This window comes from Pseudonaja textilis, chromosome 3 (genome assembly GCF_049901715.1).
Source record: "Pseudonaja textilis isolate UNSWEBS1 chromosome 3, rPseTex1.2, whole genome shotgun sequence".
Lineage (NCBI taxonomy): Eukaryota > Metazoa > Chordata > Lepidosauria > Squamata > Elapidae > Pseudonaja > Pseudonaja textilis.
Genome location: NC_141992.1, coordinates 171,449,286 through 171,469,934, shown reverse-complemented (window position 1 = coordinate 171,469,934; position 20,649 = coordinate 171,449,286). Strand labels below are relative to the sequence as shown.

The window sequence follows — 20,649 nt, the reverse complement described above, 5'->3', positions numbered from 1 at the left end:
TCTGTCCAATGGTATATTAGACAGAAATTATGTGGAGAATTTCAGGAATCAGTCTGCTTGATAACCACCAGCTGATAACTCTCCAAAAACTCAGTGGAACTGGATTCTGTACAACTGGAATTTGTGCAGAAAACCCACGGATTGAGTTAATTGTTCTTTGCAAAACTTGACCGTCTCTTTTGAAAAGACATGGTTAATCATCAGCCCCTTTTCCCTTTTAAAGTTAAAAAAAGAGAGTTCTGAAATCTCTTGCTCTCAAGAAGGGAAGGGCATAAGTCTTCAGGTTACCCTCTTGCTCACTCAAAAGCACCAAAAGAAAACTGAAACCATGGGGAGAGACCAAGGTAACCAGGCTAAAGACACAAATACCAATGAAAACAAGATCCATCTTAAAAAGACAATGGGCTATTTAGAGGGAGTTAGCTTCATACTAGGCACAATTATAGGTGCAGGGATTTTTGTCTCCCCTACGGGAGTGCTCAAATATTCCTTGCTCAATGTTGGTGTATCTTTAATCATCTGGACTGCTTCTGGTATCATTTCGCTGATGGGTGCTCTCTGTTATGCAGAGCTAATCACAGCACTGCCATTTTCAGGAGGGGAGTACAGCTACATAAAAAGAGCCCTTGGCTCTCCAGTGGCTTTTATCTTTTTATGGACAGCCATGTTTAATAGACCAGCCTCGAATGCTGCTCGAGCCTTGTTGTTTGCCGAATATGCCATTCAACCTTTTTATGGTGAGTGCCCAGCTCCTGAAATGGCGAAGAAATGTTTGGCATTGGCTATTCTCTGGTTCCTTGGGATCCTCAACGGGCGAAGTGTCAAGATGGCTGCCTGGGTGCAGATCGTTTTCACCTTTCTCAAGATGATGGCTCTCTCCATGATTGCAATCGGTGGAATCATTCTGTTGATCGGAGGAAAGAAAAAGAACACAGCCAGATTTGAAAATGCTTTCAGTGCAGAGATTCCAGATGCTGTGCAGATCTCAGAAGCATTTTTCCAAGGGTTGTATGCATATGGTGGCTGGTGGTCACTCAGCTACTTGGCAGGTATGTCTTCCATTTTCTTTGTCAAATCACTTGCTGTGCTGTCAATTAAATGTTGACTACAGCTAACCCCTTGAGTTACCACTCTCTATTCAATGACCATTTGAGGTTATGCTGAACAAATTGTAGTTCTAGCTGTTCTAACGTTCCAACAGTCATGTGATTATGATCTGGGCACTTGACAGATCATATTTATGATGGTTGCAGACCCCATGATCATGTGATTGTCATTTGAAAACGTCCCCGCCAACTTCCCCAGTAAGTCAATTGGAAAGCCAGCAGGGAAAGGTTGCAAGCTGCTGAGGTAAGTCCCCTCTGCCCTTCTACTTTCCCCCAGCCACTTTATGCTCATGCCATGCCACCCACCCTGACCTCACTTTGCCTGCCTGACACTTGCTCTACCTTCCTTATGCCCCTTCTTCAATCCTCTCCCTTTAAACAAGGATGTGTTTCTTGTTACTCCAGTCAGCTCTCAAACTGAACCCATTCTCCCATTTAACTTAAACTATTCAGAATGCGGCCCCATGTACCTGGCCATAATGAAATAAGCAGTTCATTTTCACACAGTTCTGTGAGTCTAAAATGGGCCAATTCTTATTAATCCTGATCCCGTTACATTCTTTTTGTAAATGAATTGGGAAAAATCCATGTTGCAAAGAAACAACTTTCAGTTTCATCTTTATTTCTAAGAGTGATTGTAGTATATAATTTGTATGCAGTTCTTTGACTGGAAATGTACACCTCTGCCTAAAAAAAGGGCAAAGATAAAATAGGTGGCAAAGAGCGCCTTGCTAGAGAGGATGATAGCGCTGAAGGAAATCCGTGCTGCACAGCTATCTGTATCCTCAGGGTGACACATCATTATAAGTGAGCATGCTCCATCAACCAATATGTTCACAACACATTCTCAAAATTCCAGTTCTATGTAGCCTTATGTCAGTGTCGGAGGCTAAGAGACTGGATTTTGGAGTCAATTGCTGGAGCCTGATAACTGGGATTATATATTTCTGTATGAAAAACAGATTAAAGGATTCCAGGAGATGTGAAGCTCATCCTAAGATTTGTACCTGATTACAGGTGTTGCTAGGAAGACTGAAGAAACTCATGGAATGTAAACAGGACAGGAACTGGGAGATCTTCAGGGGAGATTAGATCTAGTAGTTCTTTTCTGGCAGGGATCAATCTCAAGAATAACTCAACAAGTAGACATCAGTGCCAACATCATAAGATGCAGATTAGTTTTGTAAAATACAATGGCTGCATTAGAGGTGGTATTCAGCAGGTTCCGACCAGTTCTGGAGAACCGGTAGCGGAAATTTTGAGTAGTTTGGAGAACCGGCAAATTCCAGCTCTGACTGGAGATTTTACAGTATCCTTCCCCTGCCACGCCCACCAAGCCACACCCAAAGAACCGGTAGTAAAAAAAAATTGAATCCCCCTAGGTATTGTGGATTGTATTTTAACTTTTGTTGACTGCTTTGAATTGACTAGGTCGAGCTAGCCAAAAAGTCTAATACATCAATAATAGAATAGAAATGCTCTGCATGAGAAACGATTTACATTTTTAAATTTGTTTCTTCATTTATTTCCTGTCCTGTCCTGTCCTGTCTTGTCCTGTTCAAGACAAAGCAGTGATAAATTATTAATTATGATATTTGATTTGAAATCAAATTTAAACCACTACAACAAAAACGGTGATGACTAAAAGTAGTAAATTTGGGGGCATTGATCACTGCTTCTTATTCGCAGCATTTCAGAGTCCATGAATCTGATTTTTTTTTCTGTATTGTTTCCAAATTGCTTTTAATAACCTGACCAATGGAAATGGAAAAAGCAGGAAACCTTTTTTGTTTGAGAAAAATTGAAGAAAAAATGTTTTTAGTAAATCATTGGGATTGTATATTTTTTTGCTGTATGAATAGATATGTTCGAGTAATGTCTATTTTATGTCTTGCAGAGGAGATTAAAAATCCAAGCAGAAACATTCTTTGGACTGTGGTGACTGCACTTCCTTTAGTCATTATTTTCTATTTGCTGGTTAACATTTCATATCTGACAGTTCTCACACCACAGGAAATTGTTTCCTCAGGTATGGCTGGGGAGTGTGTATTTTTAATTCACAAACGGTAATTATATCACCTATAATAGATATAACAAAGAATTCCCTGGATAAGCTGAGATGAATCACAGACTATTTATCCATTTGCAGTAAATTGTGGCACAAATATTCTGACTGCCTCTGTAGGATACCAATTTCAATGCATCTCCAATCCACAAGACTGGCTTAAATTGTTCTTGGCTAAAAACACAGTGCAACAACAGTTGTTGCAAAGCTGTCCATCTGTTCCAATGGAGGTAAAATAAGATGACCAGTTGATGGTGAAAGCATAGGGGTGTTTATTAAGCACTTTCAGGCATTGGGGGGGGGGGCATACCTCCTCTCCTACAGTCTCGGTCAGGCTGGCCTGCCACCATTCTACTAGTATCTTCCTGTGGAGCTGTGTTGTGTAGAACAGTGTTATGGAGGCCCTTGATATTTCAGCAAGAAAGGAAGAGGGATGTTTTTAGCACTGGAGTTCCTTTTGTTTTGTATTGCCAATCTGCACACCAGGGTATTTGGTTGTCACCATTTTGCACCCTCAGTTAAATGATGCATCCTCAGTTAAACTTGAAGGGTGGTCTTTCAGAATTGCACTGTAGCACTAAATTATTCAGCCAGCAGTGTTGCAAATGTTTTGATTGCCTTCACTTCTCCACTGTATGGCTCAAACAACCAAATGTTGACAAGACTTCATTCCTTTGTTTTCCAAATATAACAGAGGAATTGGGGAGTTGGCATTTGTTATTTGTCTGTCTGTCCGTCTGTCTGTCTCTCATCTATTGGAATGATTAGACTGATATATTCTATGTAGAACTGCTGGTTATAGTCTCTTGGACTCCCTTAATGATTCCAATCTGTTTTTCTTTTACCTTGATTTATTACATGGAATTTTATGAAAGGAATTGAAAAGGACTCAGGAAGGAGTCTAGAGATTAATCCATACTCCTCCTTCCTACTGTGATGTGTGTGTGTGTGTGTGTGTGTGTGATTGACAGATGCTTTTCCCACTTACTGTAATTATGTTGAGGAGGGAGGGCAGCAAAGCCAAAGGATTAAACTAATTGCTTTGAATGTTTGATAGAGCGACAGAAGACAGGGATTGGTAATGTGCTCAGCAAATTTCATGCCTGTAATAACGTATAAAAATTATTTGTGTTTTATGAAAGATGTAATTGGTCCAGTTGAAGGCTTTATAAAACAGCTCTAAGCATTTAGTTTCTATTTTCTCTGCAATATATACATTGCATCTTTGCAATTGGATCTTGCAGTTCCACCATTCTGTTTGTCATCCTATTCCGTTGTCATCATGACTTGAATTATACAGAATTCTAGCAGATGCTTTCTCCAGGACAACCTCAAATAGAAATTCTGTAATGAAAGTTTCCCACAAGCCACTTTAGGATTTTGAGTGAACACAAAGTTTCATACAAGTCTTTTTTGTTGACAACACTGTAGAAGTATTTTGCCATTGCTGATTTTTTAAAATGGATTTTTAAAAAAAGTCAGTCTAATGACCAGACATGAGAATACCTGGTGGTTTCCCTTCCAGTCAAATTACCTAATGTTGGTTACCTACTGCAGGTACCACTTTCTTTGAGCTACGAAAGGGTAAAGGATCACTGAGCTTTATTCAGCCTTGCAACTCCAAACAAGGTTGCTTCAGTACTCTGGAGCCAAATCTTGTTTGTTCTCCAAAGTTCACTAAAACATTAAGGTTCATTAACATAAGAAGCCATGTGTGACATATTAAGGAAAGCTGTTTAGCCTTTACACATAATCTGTTAACAATGCTGATATTTCCTTTCAGTTGTTGTAGCAGTCAGGTGGGCTGAGAGAGTGATCCCTTCATCTGCTTGGATAATTCCTGCATCTGTGGCTATTTCTATATTTGGTGCCCTCAATGGCAGCGTATTCACTCTTGGACGGTTGAGCTACTCCGCCAGTCAGTCTGGACAGTTGCCCATTATAGTATCCATGCTTAATATCCACCATTCTACTCCAGCACCAGCCATGATTTTGTCCACCCTCATTGCAACTGCGTTCCTCATTTCATCAGATCTAATTTCTTTAATGAATTATTTTGGATTCTCCATTTGGCTTATGACTGGACTAACATGCACTAGCGTCATTGTCCTCCGATATCGAGAGCCTGATCTACACAGGCCATACAAGGTACATAGAAAGCAATGGAAATGTGTAATTAAATGTTTAACTTGCATCCTGTTAGATCTGTAGTGTTTGGGTCTGGTAATCTTTGAAGGATGAGTTGGTCTCCGTAAGCAAGCCCAATGCCAATTTTACCAGTGGAATAGATAAACAAAGGAAGCTGCTTTATACTGAATGAGATCACACAATCATCTAATCCAAGCAGTGTTTATTTTGATTTATTTTGATTACAAGTCCCCAGTTTCTCCAAATTTTCCATTCCCCCATTCTGAGAAGCACATCCAACTTTGCTCTGCTGTGTTTGTACAATGAATACATTCTGTTTAGAGAATGTAGAAGAAAAACATCACAGCCAATGCTGATTTGCATTCATGAAATTTATCTTTTTTAAAAAATAGCTTAACAGCTCGGTACTATAGATAGGGGCCATATGCGAGATTGAGTGAATTCAGGCAAATTATTGTAAGATGATTGCTTAAGCCTCACATTTAAAGAAAGTGTCTCCAGAGTTATTTATGTATTTCCTAGTGACCATCAGCTGATTCTATGTACTCAGAAAATCCATAAGAATTTGTTGTCTAATGCAGTTCTGGCAAAATTATGCCTAAACTTCATGTCCATGTATAAAATGTTCTTTTTTTCATTTATTTATTTCTTGTTCATCTATTTAACACCTGTTGTCTTAACTCTGTGTTTATATTTTACAGGTTTGTTTACCAGTTGCCTTTGGAATGGTGGCCATTTCCTTGTTCTTAGTTTTGGTTCCTATAATTTGGTCCCCGAAAGTACAGTATTTATATGTTTTCCTTTTCATGGTTGGTGGTTTTCTTTTATACCTGCCCTTTATACATTTTCGAATACATTTTGAGTGGCTTGATAACATTACTTGCTATCTGCAGCTGCTGCTTGAGGTTTCGCCTGCTAATTATAAACCTGAGTAATGCCAGAATAAAATGTTGCTTGTATACCACCACAGCAACAGCTTCTGATATTTCCCATGTTGCTTTTTTTAAAAAAATATGCATGTTGGTGAAATATATGTAGTTATGCACATACACACGAATGGCTGTTTCATCAAAAGATCCTGACTGAATAAACCCTATAGCTCAGTGTTTTCAACCTTGGCAGTATTAAGATGCGTGAACTTCAACTTCCAGTATGCTGGCTGGGGAATTCAGGGAATTGAAGTCCACACATTTTAAACTTGCCGAAGATGAAAAATACTGCTATAGTTTTTTCCCAAATCCTCTGAAAAACCTTATTGGAGTCTGGGAGACTTAGGTGGTATTCAGCAGGTTCTGACCAGTTCTGGAGAACCGGTAGCGTAAATTTTGAGTAGTTCAGAGTACTGGTAAACACCACCTCTGACTGGCCCCATCCCCATCTATTCTCTGCCTCCCAAGTCCCAGCTGATTGGCTGGGTCTTCTTTTGTTGCCCTGCATAGGAGAACAGAGCTGGAAATCAGGTTAGTGAGGTGGGGAGGCAATGGAGATTTTACAATATCCTTCCCCTGCCATGCCCACCAAGCCATGCCCACAGAATCGGTAGTAAAAATTTTTTGAATCCCACCACTGATGCAGTGGAAGACTCAAAAAAATCTCCACGTGAGCAGTAGTCTGGCTCTTCTGACACCTCCCAGTTAAACAAGTCACTTGAAAAAGTGTGTGTATGTAATATCTTTAAAATGCGTATACATTAATCACAGTTAAATCAGGTACCATGGGAGAAAAAGAATTCCCATTTTTTCTTTAACTACTTGTATGAAGAAGAACTTGGTAAAACTTGAGTCTGGGAATGGGGCTGGGGGCTTAGGAGCAGGGTCCTCCTTAGTCTGTAAATGTGTTTTTATTTTTTAATTTAAACTGCTTTTAATTTAAACTCCTAACAAGTGGCCTTTTTGAGCATAATTTCATTGTTGTGCAATTTTCAGCATTGTGTCTTTTTCCTCCACTCAGTGGTAGAAATTGTTCACAGTCACCCCTTTAGTTCAAAACAGATGGGGTGAGAAGACCCACCCCTCAGGTGGAGCTAAGGCCAAGGTGATAAAGCTTCCGTTTGGAAGCTTGCTCTTCATCAGTGCTACCAAATAGCACTGCTACTTTCTTGCTTACATTTCCATTCTTCTAATTTGGCTACACTTACCACACCTCTTTATTGAGCGCTACTGGATGAAACTACCATCTGTGCTCCACTTTTTTCAATTATCTGTCTGCCATACCAGGTTCTCTTAATCCAGTGGAAGACTGGCTGAGATAGGAGGGCAACTCACTATGTCCTCAGAGAGCATTGAAAGTGAGACACAGGAAGAAGAGGAGGACCAGACATGGTAGGCATACATCAATATCAGCTTTAAGCATTCCATAAATAACCAGTTGATTCTACCTACTCTGGCTCATGAGTTTCCCTCTCCCAATAGCACATCAGATTTTTTTTTATACTGCTGCTAAATGTTATTGGATTAAGAGGAGAAATTTTATTTTTTTTATCCCAACTTTACTATTTTATAAGTAACTCAACACAGGGAACTTATACAATACTCCTTCCTCCTCCTATTTTTTTCCCATAACAACAATCCTGTGAATCTCACTGGCCCATTGTCACCCAGCTGGCTTTCACGCCTAAAATGGACTAGAACTGGCAATCTCTTGGTTTCTAGGTCAGCACCCTAACAACTACACCACACCAGCTCTTTATTGCTACTTTAACAACACTAAAGCTACGTTGGCAGAAGCTATCTACTCACAGGTTGAAGATATGATTAAGATAATTTCATGATGATCCATCAGGAAAAAAATTCGCTGTTTGGACATATTTGTAACCATGATGAGATGTAAGAAGAAAAAGGCCCCAAAACCAATAGGGTAACTATTTTACAAAGGTTTGCAATGCTGTTTGCAATTCTTGTAATTATTCAGATTGGTTTCACTGCCTGTAGATCTGACAACCCCACTGTCAATGTAAAGGGCATTGTTTTCTTATGTAATTCAGTATGGTGACTGAAAGAAAATGTGCTTGTTTGTGAGACAAATTGCAGCCATAGTTATTTGCAATTTAATAGTCTGTTCTAAAAGCCAGCAGTCCCTTGTTGGCTAATATACAAAGGAGAAATTAGAATTTCATTTAAAAAATTTTTAATTTTTGGAGCCAAGAAAGAAAGATTTCAAAGCTGCAACCTTCCTAGTAATGCTGGATATAAGCATAATTATTATTGTTCAGGCTTTTCAAAGGTTAGGATTTGTTACCTAGTATAGATAATAGTTGTCAATCCTCTTTTCCTCAAAATCTTTGGTGGGAAATTTAACGCTGATTCTACACTGAATTTGCCATTTGGAACATATGTACCCACTATCTAAAGAAACACATAACTGGTAGAAAAAAAGGAAGTTTTTTATCATCCTCATCTCCATATTGGACAGAATCTAAGATTAGGCACATGAAGTCCTTTCCATTGTGATGCTTTCCAGATATACTTAGTCAACAATATCCAGAAACCTTGTTAGGGTGGCTGATCAGAAATTTTGGAAATTGAAGTTCTAAAATATCTGGAGAATGGCAGTTTGGGAAGCTGCTTTAAACAATGGGTGGATGTCATCAGACACAGATGTGACACCATTAAAAGGAAAACTTCTTTCAGATGCCAATGAATGAATATCCTAGTCTTGGGAAGACACAAATAATTTAACCATGTAAAAAGGAGCCATGTAGCTTCCAATTTTGCTGAACTATATCTCCCAGCATTCCTTACCACTGATCAGGATTAGTTGGAAGTTAATCATCAACCTGAGAATCACTGTAGCCAAGAAGGTGTAAGAAGCAGCTGTTCTTATAAGTCTCCAATCTTGTAATTCCTGTCCAGTCCTAGTGAAAAAGGAAAGAAAATTCAAGCGCTAGAGATCCTTGATTAGAATTACAGGATCAGAAGGTCCCATTTCAGCCATCAAGTCCCAAACCCTTTGTTAAATGCAGAAATGAAAACATTATCAATAGAGACAGTAGCTGTGCAATCTGTGCTTAAACAGATCCAATGAAGGTGAATAATTGGTTCCATTGTCAAACGGTTCTTTTTTTCTTAGGAAGTGCTGGTTGCTCCATCACGAGAAGTTTTTAAGGATAGATTGAAAACCACTTGCTTGAAATGATATAGAGCAGGGATGTCAAACTTGTGCCACCCCCACCTGTTTTAGTGAAGGGAAAAAAATTGTGATATGTCATGTGACAACATGATGTCACCAGTTTAACACCTCTGGTATAGAGCCTCCTGCATGAATGAGAAAGGTGGGTTTGAATAGAAGACCTCCAAGATGGCTTCCAACTAACTCTATTCTGTAAATTTTCCTAACATTTCTAACAATCTGTCTTCCTGCAACTTAAACCTATTATCTGTGTTCTGGAGTCTAGTAAAATAGAAAACAAAATTGATCTTAGCTTGTGAGACTTGCTCAAAGCTCTCAACATACAATGGGCTTTTAACAGTTACAACTGTTACAACTGATAAGGTACCTGTAATCTGTTTCACTTTTAACCTGCATGTGAATAACCAACCTGTGTTCCCTTTCCTTTTCTTTAGCTGCATCCCTAATTAAATCCTAATTAAATTGATATGTAGCTACTCCATGCATCTGACAAAGTGAACTGCAGCTCATGAAAACATATGCCTTTTAAGAACATCTGCTAATTAGAAAAGGTGCTACCAAACCCTTCATGATTTTTTTCCAGCATAGAATAATATGCCTTTTTTATAATGGCCTCAAAGATAACAGGGGGACTGTGCATCTGACAATCAGTTATGGCTGGAACTCACATAATGCCTGAAGTGCTAACATTTGTGTAGGAGGAGCAAGGGGGAGCAAATTCTTTATTACAGACAATTGGTCAGACCAGCTGTCTTATTGGTAGTTCATATATTGCCCTAGAATAACATTTTTACACAGTTTTATGAGTGATATGCCAAGGAAAAGTGGAATTTCACATCAACATGACATTATTAGGCATCGCGCAGTGCCAGACAATGTAGTTGAATAACGAGCCATCTTTGGAGTTTTTTTTTGAAAGCAACTATGAGAAAAGTCAGTGGTGACCAATATAGTGTCCAGGTCCTTGTCACATGGTAGGGTAATTAATAAAATTTAAAGAAACTTGAGTCCCTCAAGACTCTTGGTGAAGGAAGAAAGTGCAACATACTGGCCAGTCTGGTGATTAAAGGCTTAATATGGCAGCAGGAAATCACCAAAAGCAGGTTTTAAATATATATTTTAAATAGCCAACTGGGTGACAGTCATGACTGAACCAGGTAAAGGCAGTTCTGGAATAAGAAATGTATAGTCAGCCAATATAGCACAATTTATAGGAACCAGGCTGAGCCTGAGAGAAGGGTCAAATGCCCATTTGTCTCATTCAAGAGTCCCATTCAAGAGAATTTATAGGTAGATAAGGTGGTTTGAACCCCTAATATGGTAGGTTTTGACTGTATTGAAGGTCAACTAGACACTACCCTGAGCAAGGCTTATTGAAATGTTGGAGCAATTAAACTTCCAGAATATATTAAATGGAAAATCAATTAAAGAAAAAAACAACTAGATTCACATACTGCACTGAACCAATCCAATAGAACATTGATTCCAGGTTAGTGCAATTACTAGCAAAAAAAGAGTATTGAATAGATTCTGTTTCTCTATACAATTAGTTAACTTAGATGTCCAGTGCTTGCTCTGGAAGAAGTTTCTCCAGGCAGCATCAGCTGAGTCTGGGAAATGATCTTTGATTTGACTTTTTTTCTCCAGTACTCAAGAATGTTGCAATATCAAACATAACACCTTCTTAGCTGCTGCTATCAGCAGTCCACAGATGGATGATTCTGTTTTACTTCTGCAACATTTAGAAATAATCTATTACAGCTCAATAAGACATTTGTAAGTTAACATCAGATAAAGCACCAAGTCTCTTCTGTTTCACTGTATGTGAACCATTTGATCACTTTCTACATTGCTGATGTCTTCCATTTTCAGCAAACTGTTATTGGAAGGATTAGTATTCCATCCACATGGAAAGCAGATGGAATAAGGACTGACTCTCCTGATCATAATCTCTTCAGTAAATTGAGTTATTTTGCAGTTTGATTCAAATCACAATAAGCAAATACCTAAGAATACATCATCATCCTAGTTATTTTTAAATGCTTAACATTGATAAACATGGGTGAAGAATCAGATATGATTTTCCAATATGTTGTAAATAACATACAGCTGTCTGCTTTATTTCCAGTGACTGCGTTTGCACAACATACTCTAATTATGTTTTTACTCTCCATCAGCCATGCAGAGTCATGTTTGAGATGGGTAATAAATACCTAAAAACTAAACAAAGTATGCTATTTCTTAAGCCTAATTGGGGAACCTTTTTATTGTTTCTTTGCTATAGCAAGTCACTTCAATCTTTTTTTCTATTGGTCTCATATGATACATGACAAATGATGCAGTTTGTTAATATAATACTGGTTAATCCAGCCACTGTGACTCACAAATTACAGTTTATGGTGCAGTATAAGTTCTTGTACAAGTTCATCAGCTTTGATTTATTAAATAAATAGTGGTCAAATAACTTAGCAAAATGCTTATGCCTTTCACTTCAAGTTTGCAATATAGTTGCCAGAAAACTGATCTTCTCATATATCTGCCTCTTGAGACCTTTTCACATATTGTCCAAGTCAAAACTTTCCTTTCCTTCAATGCTAGAAAGGAGTGGGGTTTGCTCTAACCTTACATACAGTATTGTAGTTTTTCCTGTTAGCATTGGTGGGGGTGTTATTTTCTTCCTTGTTAGTTCCTTGATAAGCTGTTATTTACTGTTTGCTATTTGTCTGGTATTAACCCTGGTGTTAATCCCTCCTTATCTGAGTGTTGCTTGCTGATGAGATGTTCTGGATTTTTAGCTTTTTCTCTTTTGAATGGTGTGCAAATGTTTATCTGTATGTGCCTGATAATGGTTAATTTGTCTGAATGCTAGGCTTTCAGGAATTACCTAGCTTTTTTGTATTTAGCTTGCTCTAGAATGTTCAGTTTTCTAGTTGAAACTATGGTTGAAATATGTCCATTGTTGTGAAATTAAGAGTTTTCATCATGACTTCTAACCTCTCTCCCTCACCATCACTAGACAGGATAAGCTACTGTATATAAACAGAGAACAAACTCTACTTTTTTTAAAAAATTGAGATGTTACCTAGTCTGGCAATCAAAGCTCTGCAAGCAAACAACCAAGAGAGAGAGAGAGCACCAATTACTCCATTGGTCAACCCTGAGCTTACATATATTCTCTTCCATTGGTGCCTTCCTTCTTCTTCTGCAAATTTATCTTTTTTTCCTATTCTTATCCAACTTAACTATGTTAATTACAGGGAGTAAATGTACCCTAGAAAATATATGCAAGTATACAGTTTACTTAAGCAGATGCACATATTCTGAGGTTCTGCTTGTTTTACCTCTGTAGACTTTAAAGAGTTTGCAGGTATTTAAAATTAGATAACATCTGTTCCCTGCCACATCTATATGCAGTATGCTGCATTGGGAAAGCAAATTCTATGTCAGAACAAGACTTTATAATTGATTGTTTTCTTACATAAATTATCTGAAGATTTCAATATTAGCATTTTGGATTTAGGACAGACACAGACTTCAGAGGATAATTAGGACTGCAGGAAAAAACAATTATTACCAACCTGCCTTCAATCAAGGACCTGTATACTGCACCAGTCAAAAAGAGGGTTGTGAAAATATTTACAGACTCCTCACATCATGGACAGAAACTGTTTCAATGCCTTCCCTCAAAACGATGCTATAGAGCACTGCACGCCAGAACTAAACACAAGAACAGTTTTTTTTTCTGAAAGCTATCACTCTGCTGAACCAATATTTCCCTCAACACTGTTCAACTTTACAAAGTCTGCACTAGAATTACTGTTAATTTTCTCATCATTCCTCATCACCCATCCCTCCCACTTATGACTAACTTTGTCGCTTGTATCCTTACTATTTATATTGACTGTTTCCTAAGTATGATTTGATTGCTTATTGTACCCTATGACTATCATTAAGTGTTGTACCTTATGATTCTTGACTCTTGATGAATGTATCTTTTCTTTTATGTATACGGAGAGTATTTGCACCAAGACAGATTCCTTGTGTGTCCATTCACACTTGGCCAATGAAGAATTCTATTCTATTCTATTAAAAAGCATTATGTTACTCCACACATTTGTTGAACTAGATAAGCAGTTGATCTTCAAAAACATAAGGTAGAACAACGGCTCCCAACCTTTTGGGCACCAGGGACTGGTTCCACAGAAAGGTTTTTCAGTGGACCAGAGACTTGTGTGGCTTTGCATGCTACCTGCATCCCACAGATAGGGTTTTGCTTGTTTGCATGGCCTGGCATGCCGCAGCTAGGTGCCAGTCCATGGACCAGAGGTTGGGGACTCCTGAGGCAGAATAGAATTTCCAGTCTCCACATACATCTGAAAAAGATCAACTAATACTTCAAAGTTACCTTTTGTAGTTCACAGCTCTTGCCAGATTACAGACAGAATTCACGGTGTTATCTCTGCAAGCCTGATACTTCTTCTAAAGGGTGCATAGCTAACGGGAAGTATATAACCAGAAACTAAATACATATGTAAACTGGAACATTATCAATATTGCCCAATTGAAGTTCCTGAAGGACTTTTGGATCAAATCATATTGCTTTTGACTATATATATTTTTTTGGGGAAGACTGACTAGGCCTTCCAAACTCTTACAACATTGTTTCTTCTTCTTTATATTAGGAGTGAGATTCTTGTCAAGAAAATGCTCATAGCTGCCCTGCTCACTCCACTTCCTACCCATAATTTTATATAATTCTTCCATATAAGTTGCTTGCCTGTACTTGTTACAATTCTTGCAGGCTCATTAGAGTTCTTGGTTTAGCAAGCAGCAGAAAAATCTATTCCTACTCAAGTGTTTTTTGATTGCTAAATAAAAAAAACCCACAGTAAAATAATTGACAGCAGCCCAGGTGACATATGGGGTTATGGTGAATTTAATCCTGTTTGAAACAGGATACTAGCAGATCCATGTTTATGCTGAGATGCCTTGAAGCAACACAGTTGAACACGTTTACTTGCTTTATTAATTTACTTTCAACAGTTTAGTTAAAATCCCTTATGCAAAGTGGTTGCATTACTGTCATGCTTTAGGGATTTAATTTAGCAACACTTATTTTTCAGCTATAAAAGCTGTGGAGAAACAGGAGCATAAAATTCAACTTTTTGTTATGGAATGTGAACATAATTCCAATAAAATAAAGAAGTAGATTGTGCATTCATCAATTGGTACCTATAGCACTGGGACTATAATGGATATCTTTTATAGCTACCTTAGTTATTAAAGACTGGAAATGTTCAGAGTTGCATTCATAATATTCCTATAAAATAGATTGGGGAGAAGGAATGGCATAGAAGGTTTAGGGTCTCACATTTTTAAAAATAGATTTCACAATTCTTCATCTAACACAAACTTACTTATTTTCTGGGATTTAAATTGTTAAAACCTAAAAATTGGGCCTAAATTTAAATATATCTTTTAAAACTTTTGAAAATTCCTGCAGGGCAGAATAGTATTTCTAAAGGCGAAGTTTTAATGTGGATTGCCATTGCAGAGGGCTGCAGTTAATTAATTTCACTTGGTACATCAAACCAACCAGAATAGGTAATATTTAGAGCGCAAGACTTTTCACAAATTAAAGTGAGATATAATTTAATGCATGTCAGCCCTAATTTAACACTTTTGATCAGAACATCAAATCTTCCATTAGTGACACTTAATTTTCTCAGCCTGTTTGATGATAATAATTGCTAGAAGCCCAGCTGTTACTGACTGAAGCTCCTAACCAGTGCACTTTAATTTCTAATCTTTAGGAATGCCTTCCATTGTCAAATTAAATAAAGAAGTATTATTTTTTTGAACAAGAATACTAAAAATCATGTCCCACTTCAAAATCTGATCTTTAAGAATTGGCAATACTACTTAGAATACCATATAGTCTTGACTTCAGGAGATCTAAAGTTACCAGTGCTTACTTTTCAAATGTTTCTTTTTAGTTAAAAAGACATTGCAGAAACACAGGAAAAATTCTCAGAAAAAGAGAAGACCCTGAGCTCACATGCTATAAAGTCAAGCCCTTCTTTAACTTGCTTGCCTACTCTTTATCATAGATTTCACTCTTTTTCTTAAATTGTGATTTTATGTAGACCTTTAATTCATTGTAAGTAGTTCTTGCCAAGAAGACTTTGTCACAATAAGAGCCAAAGACTACACAGTAGGAAAATGTTGAAGCCTACTATGGCTTGGGTAATAGAGTGACCTCTACATCTTTAACATTTTTATTTGAAATAAGTTACCCAATCTCTTCAATATTTCTATTGTTGGTTTTTTTTTTTTTTGGGGGTTAACAGAAAGTTAAATTTTGAGAACCTAATGAAGCTGAGCTGACCAAAGCCATCTTGAAACTTCAGTGTTGTCACACTGGACCTGAGGGCTTGGGTGGGGGATTAGGGATAGTTGGGTTTTTGTAGCCAAAATAAAATATTTTCTCTTAGGAACCAGGGACATTTTCACACCTGGTCAGGAGGAGGAGTGATATACCAGGCAACCAGACAGCACCTTGGTTGGATCATATGACTGATTGTTTGGGGAGGGAAATTTTTTTACTATTAATTAGGTGACAACTATGGGAACCTTCAGAGTCGGTTTTCACCAGCCTGTGTCAATATGACATAGCAAATAAAACTATTCTTTGAGATAGATACTTTGAGGAATCTATCTGCCTCGGAGTTTTGTTTACTGTTATTTGGAACCCTGACACCTAATACAATTAAAAGCCATAATGAATCATGCCTTAGGCCAGGCCCAGTGTCTGAAAAGAAAATGGTTTTATTACCTATTGCACGGTGAGTCATACCTGGAACAACCACCCTCTTACATGCAAATGGACACTGGGGTTTTTGGATTTTCTATGAAGCTCTAAAGGCTGCAGAGCTGTACAATAACCTAAATTGTATAATAATCTTTTTTGAAGGGGTTACAAGTACAAACTGACCAATAAACAATAGCACAGGGCTAGATTCCCCTCCTCCCTTTGTTTTCAATTGTTAAACCATTGGGAAATGGTAAGCCTTGCTAATGTATGGTACAATATTTCAACGAATTGTCAACAGACTTGAATCTTCTCTTGCCTCTGGATATCTCCAAACCAGTCTTCCACAAATGCCTATCATAAGAAAGGTCATGCTAGCAAAACATCACAGAAGTCATGGGCTACCTTGAGAGCACTAATTGGAGAAGCACACTAAATTCATACCATAGTATTTCTTGACTGGCTTTGCAGATTTCACTGTGTCACAATACTTTTTCAAACATTGCCCTAATGAATTGTGTTAAACATGCCACACTGTTTTGCAAACCTTACTTTATAAATTAATAAATAACTCTGGACAGCTCCCCAAATGCAAAAAGAGCAGCAATTTCAAAAAAGCAAACAAACACACATCTAAAAAACAATAACCCTTCAAAGAAAAAGAAACATTCATCCATACCTGACTCCAGTTTAAAGAAACAATCTATTTCAATCCTAATCCTTGTAAATACTTGAAGGCTTACACAATAGGGATATGATGGAATATGTGGAAATTGTGGTTAATTCAATTATGCATGCTTATAACAAAACAGAATTTAGCAAAGTTACTGCATTTCTTTCTTTTATCCAAACCACTACATAATCATGAATAACTTAAAATTTCCCACATAAACCAGAAATCAACATTGCAGCATCTATATAAACCCTAGCTTAGATGAATTATCTTAGATTTTTAAAATTATGTAATTAAGATACATTTAGTGAGCTGGAATAACAAACAATGGCCAAATATCACAAGATTACATTGTTATCAACTGAAAATTTGCAAGAAATCAAAATGTTTAACATTAAAATAAAAGAGCTCCTGGGAAAGCCCCATCCCCAGATCCCCGGATCAGGGGAGTTCTTTAGATTACAAGTTGGGATCCCTTAATTAGCACAATATGTAAATGTAGCCATTTTTTTCTTTAATCAGTCTCTTCCATTGAAATACTACATTGGATATTTTATTGCTCCAATATTTCAGTAAGTCATGCTCAGAATAGTACCAAATGATTGCAACGCTGGTTGCTCTAGTGATACTGTGCGAGCTCAATTTTTTTAATTGATTCAGAGTTTGCTAGATGAAACAAAGCAAATAATTAATACACAATTCTTTATATTGTGAAAATAACTCCATAAATCTGTCCTCCACCTCTGCTCCAAGTAGGAGATGGCAACTATATTCTGTGTTACATTTTTTTCTGTTTCAAATTTGCCATTACAATGATTCATTCTTCCTGGGTGAATTTCTTTTTTTAAAAAAAATGCTGTTCACGAGCTGGTGAACTTTCCATCTGACAGAACTATTGGATAGAATTTTCTTGTCAAAACGATCCATGTGTAATTACATGAACTACTTTTCTTCCATCTCATTTCTTCTAAAGTTATTGATCTGCTGCTCCTATATACCATGTTAGAAATTCAGGGTCACTAAAACCAAAACTCTTAATAAATTTGCCCACAAGACCAGAATCAAACAAGGGAGGTATGCCATTTTTCTGCATGGTGGACTTTGTACTTAAAAAGTGAAAATTTGACATAAAACGTGCAGAAAATCAGAGGAAGAAACAGCCAGCTAGTCTAAAAGGCAACTCATGCTTGAAATCAATGTAACTGATGTTATTAAGTTTGCTTTCAAAACCTATTGTGGATTTCCAAAATCCTTCATCTCTGAAATGTTTCCTTAAATAACACTGCTTACTAGACCTACCATCTTCTTGGCATGCTATACTGATTATAAGATTAATTTGGAATATATATTTATATATCATCTTTCTTATGCAGAACATGAAAAATATGTAATCAATTTAAAGCCTTATATCACAGTGAGAAATTATTGCTGGGGACTTCTGGGTTGAGCCCTCCTCCTGACGGATTGTAGATCGCGACTGTCCATGGCTATGGTCCATGCTCTTTCGTTCGAGGGCCATAATCATTGTGATTAGGGGCTGAAGCTGCCTTGGAGGGGTGGTGGAGTAAGGGGAAGCCGCAAGCCAGGTTGAGGGGAGCTGCATCTCCCCTCCTGGGCTTGGTCTTTTTCCCTTCGAAGACGACTGAAGCGGAGGTACAAAATGGCCACCCTGAAGAGGAGGACTCAGCTGGATTAAGATTTGTGCAGGAGTGAAGAAAGAGGTGGAGCCGGGACAATTGGGCGAAATAACTAAACAAAAAGCACCCCGGGATTAAGGTAACATTGATCTTTTAAGAAAAGAGGAGTGGCGAAAATACAAAGGGATAGGGAAAAAAAATAAGAAATTTTGACAGCTAAGCGGGGCTTCAAACCAGGAAAGGAAGAAGCCGGAACAAAAGACTTAATTAAATTGGACTAAAATATTTTGACAATAAAAAGGCATAAAATAAAGCTGGACTTAAGATTGTCAAAAAAATAATAATAAAATTTACAAATTGGAGACTGGATTGTGCTGGAATATTGAGGTTCGAAAAACCCTAAATAAAAAAATAGGGGAAAAAGGTGAAGACCTTTAGGGAGAGTGCCGTCTTCTGACAAAAACTTGAACTCAAACAAAAGGGAAAGCATCCTGTTTCTGTATGAACTTGTGTTGATATAATGTTAAAGAAATATTGAAACAAAGTAAGAATCTTAGAAAGTGAAAGCTGAACCAGAATAAAGAAAGAAGAAAGGAAAGACTGATTGTGGGATTGATTGATGTTTTCGGTATAGGCTGGAACAATTGAGAACTTTAGAAAACTGGAAGAAAAAAGAAGGAAAGTAAAAGTGTTTTTTGTGGACTTCAACAATTATAAAATATAAGAGTGTGTACTTATGATAGCTCTTTGGAAATTAAAAATGGAACTTAAAAATATGAGAGAATTACTACAGGAAAGAGGCGAATCACTTTGCTCTATGTTAGAAAAAGTGGAAATGGCCATTGAAGAACAAGAAGAAAGAACTTCAGAGGAGAAGGAGTCGATTCAAGGAGAAGCCATCTTAAATAGATAATTAACAAATTAACACAAAGAACACTACAAAGACGAGGGGAAAGAAGGAAAGCTAAAAAGTTGAGATTTAAGAAGGTAATCAAAAAGGGGAATACCAGTGAAATCAGGAGAGGTAGAAAGATCCAGCAGAAAAGGGGAAAGGAAGATATTAAGAAAGAGAGGGATATAAACCGGCATGAGAAAAGATATGGGATAAAGAGGGGGAGGAGAGGCAGTAAGAAACAGGTGCAAGAAATAAAGAAACACGGAAATAGTAAAGAACTATTTAAATCAATAAGCTAATACAGACTATTAAAAGAAAGGAGAGACATTGGTAACTTTTTTTTATTTGACAAACATATATTGTTATTTTTATTTTTAAAATAAATATTAAAGGATTATATTTGAAATAATTGAAATGAAACAAAAAGATGTTTTGATTGAGATTAATGTAAGAGACTAGGATTAATTTGCTTGTTCTCTCCCTTCTGAAAGTTTGGAATGGAAAAGGTAATAATAGAATTAAGTATGCATATATGAATGTACAACTATTGTCATATTTCTATGTAAAAGTGATGTCCACTAAAAAGAGCTTTTTGTTTTTATGTGAAAAATTGAATAAAATTTGTTCTAAAAAAATTATTGCTGCTAATCAGGGCAACAGTATTTTGGCCTCAGAGGCTAAAAGATATTTTGGAGCTATCACATCAGGAGATGTTTGGTATCTCTCTGCAATTTCTAAAAGCAGCTGTGATTTTCCTGGGATTTTGTAATTCTAGCAGAATTTGGCTAAAATTTAGGATTATAGCTCAAGCCTCTTAACTAATAAAATCCCTTTAAACTGTTTTAGTTATCTAACTGAGCATCCTTATCAGCATTATTAGACAGGGGAAAAAACCTATATTCACTCTTGCTTTCTCAAGGCAGTTACCAATATATTTTTTCCTTTTATATTCAGTTTTCTGAGTATAGCAACCTGGACATTTCCTTCCTTATTATTTTCAAGAATTGCCATCCTGCTTAAAGGAATATTTTATATGGAATGTCAATCTCGTATTCCAAAACACCTGTTTTCATTTAACTTCAGTTACATGGTATTGTTTAGAGAGCACATTCCCAGAATTTGTAGTATTAAGATGATATGAAAAGTCAGTCTTATTTGAAATTTTAATTGTTTATAGTAGTGACAA

At 37.1% G+C, this 20,649-nt stretch overlaps 2 protein-coding genes across 8 annotated transcripts in view; one reads left to right on the top strand and one right to left on the bottom strand.

The window, feature by feature from the left end:
- Nucleotides 1–328: 328 nt before the first annotated feature.
- SLC7A13 (solute carrier family 7 member 13) lies at nt 329–6,285 on the top strand. The gene is made up of 4 exons (XM_026706069.2): nt 329–1,049; nt 3,004–3,135; nt 4,955–5,319; nt 6,021–6,285. The coding sequence occupies exons 1-4, from the start codon at nt 329–331 to the stop codon at nt 6,252–6,254; spliced, it is 1,452 nt and encodes a 483-aa protein (XP_026561854.1). The 3' UTR covers nt 6,255–6,285.
- Nucleotides 6,286–7,200: 915 nt separating this feature from the next.
- Nucleotides 7,201–20,649, bottom strand: part of RALYL (RALY RNA binding protein like) — a 223,883-nt gene continuing 210,434 nt past the window's right edge. For all 7 annotated transcript variants that reach the window (XM_087931464.1, XM_087931469.1, XM_087931467.1 and 4 more), the window contains one exon: nt 7,201–9,172. In XM_087931464.1, the coding sequence (XP_087787590.1) occupies nt 9,083–9,172 (90 nt within the window). In that variant the 3' untranslated portion in view covers nt 7,201–9,082. The remainder of the gene's footprint in view (nt 9,173–20,649) is intronic.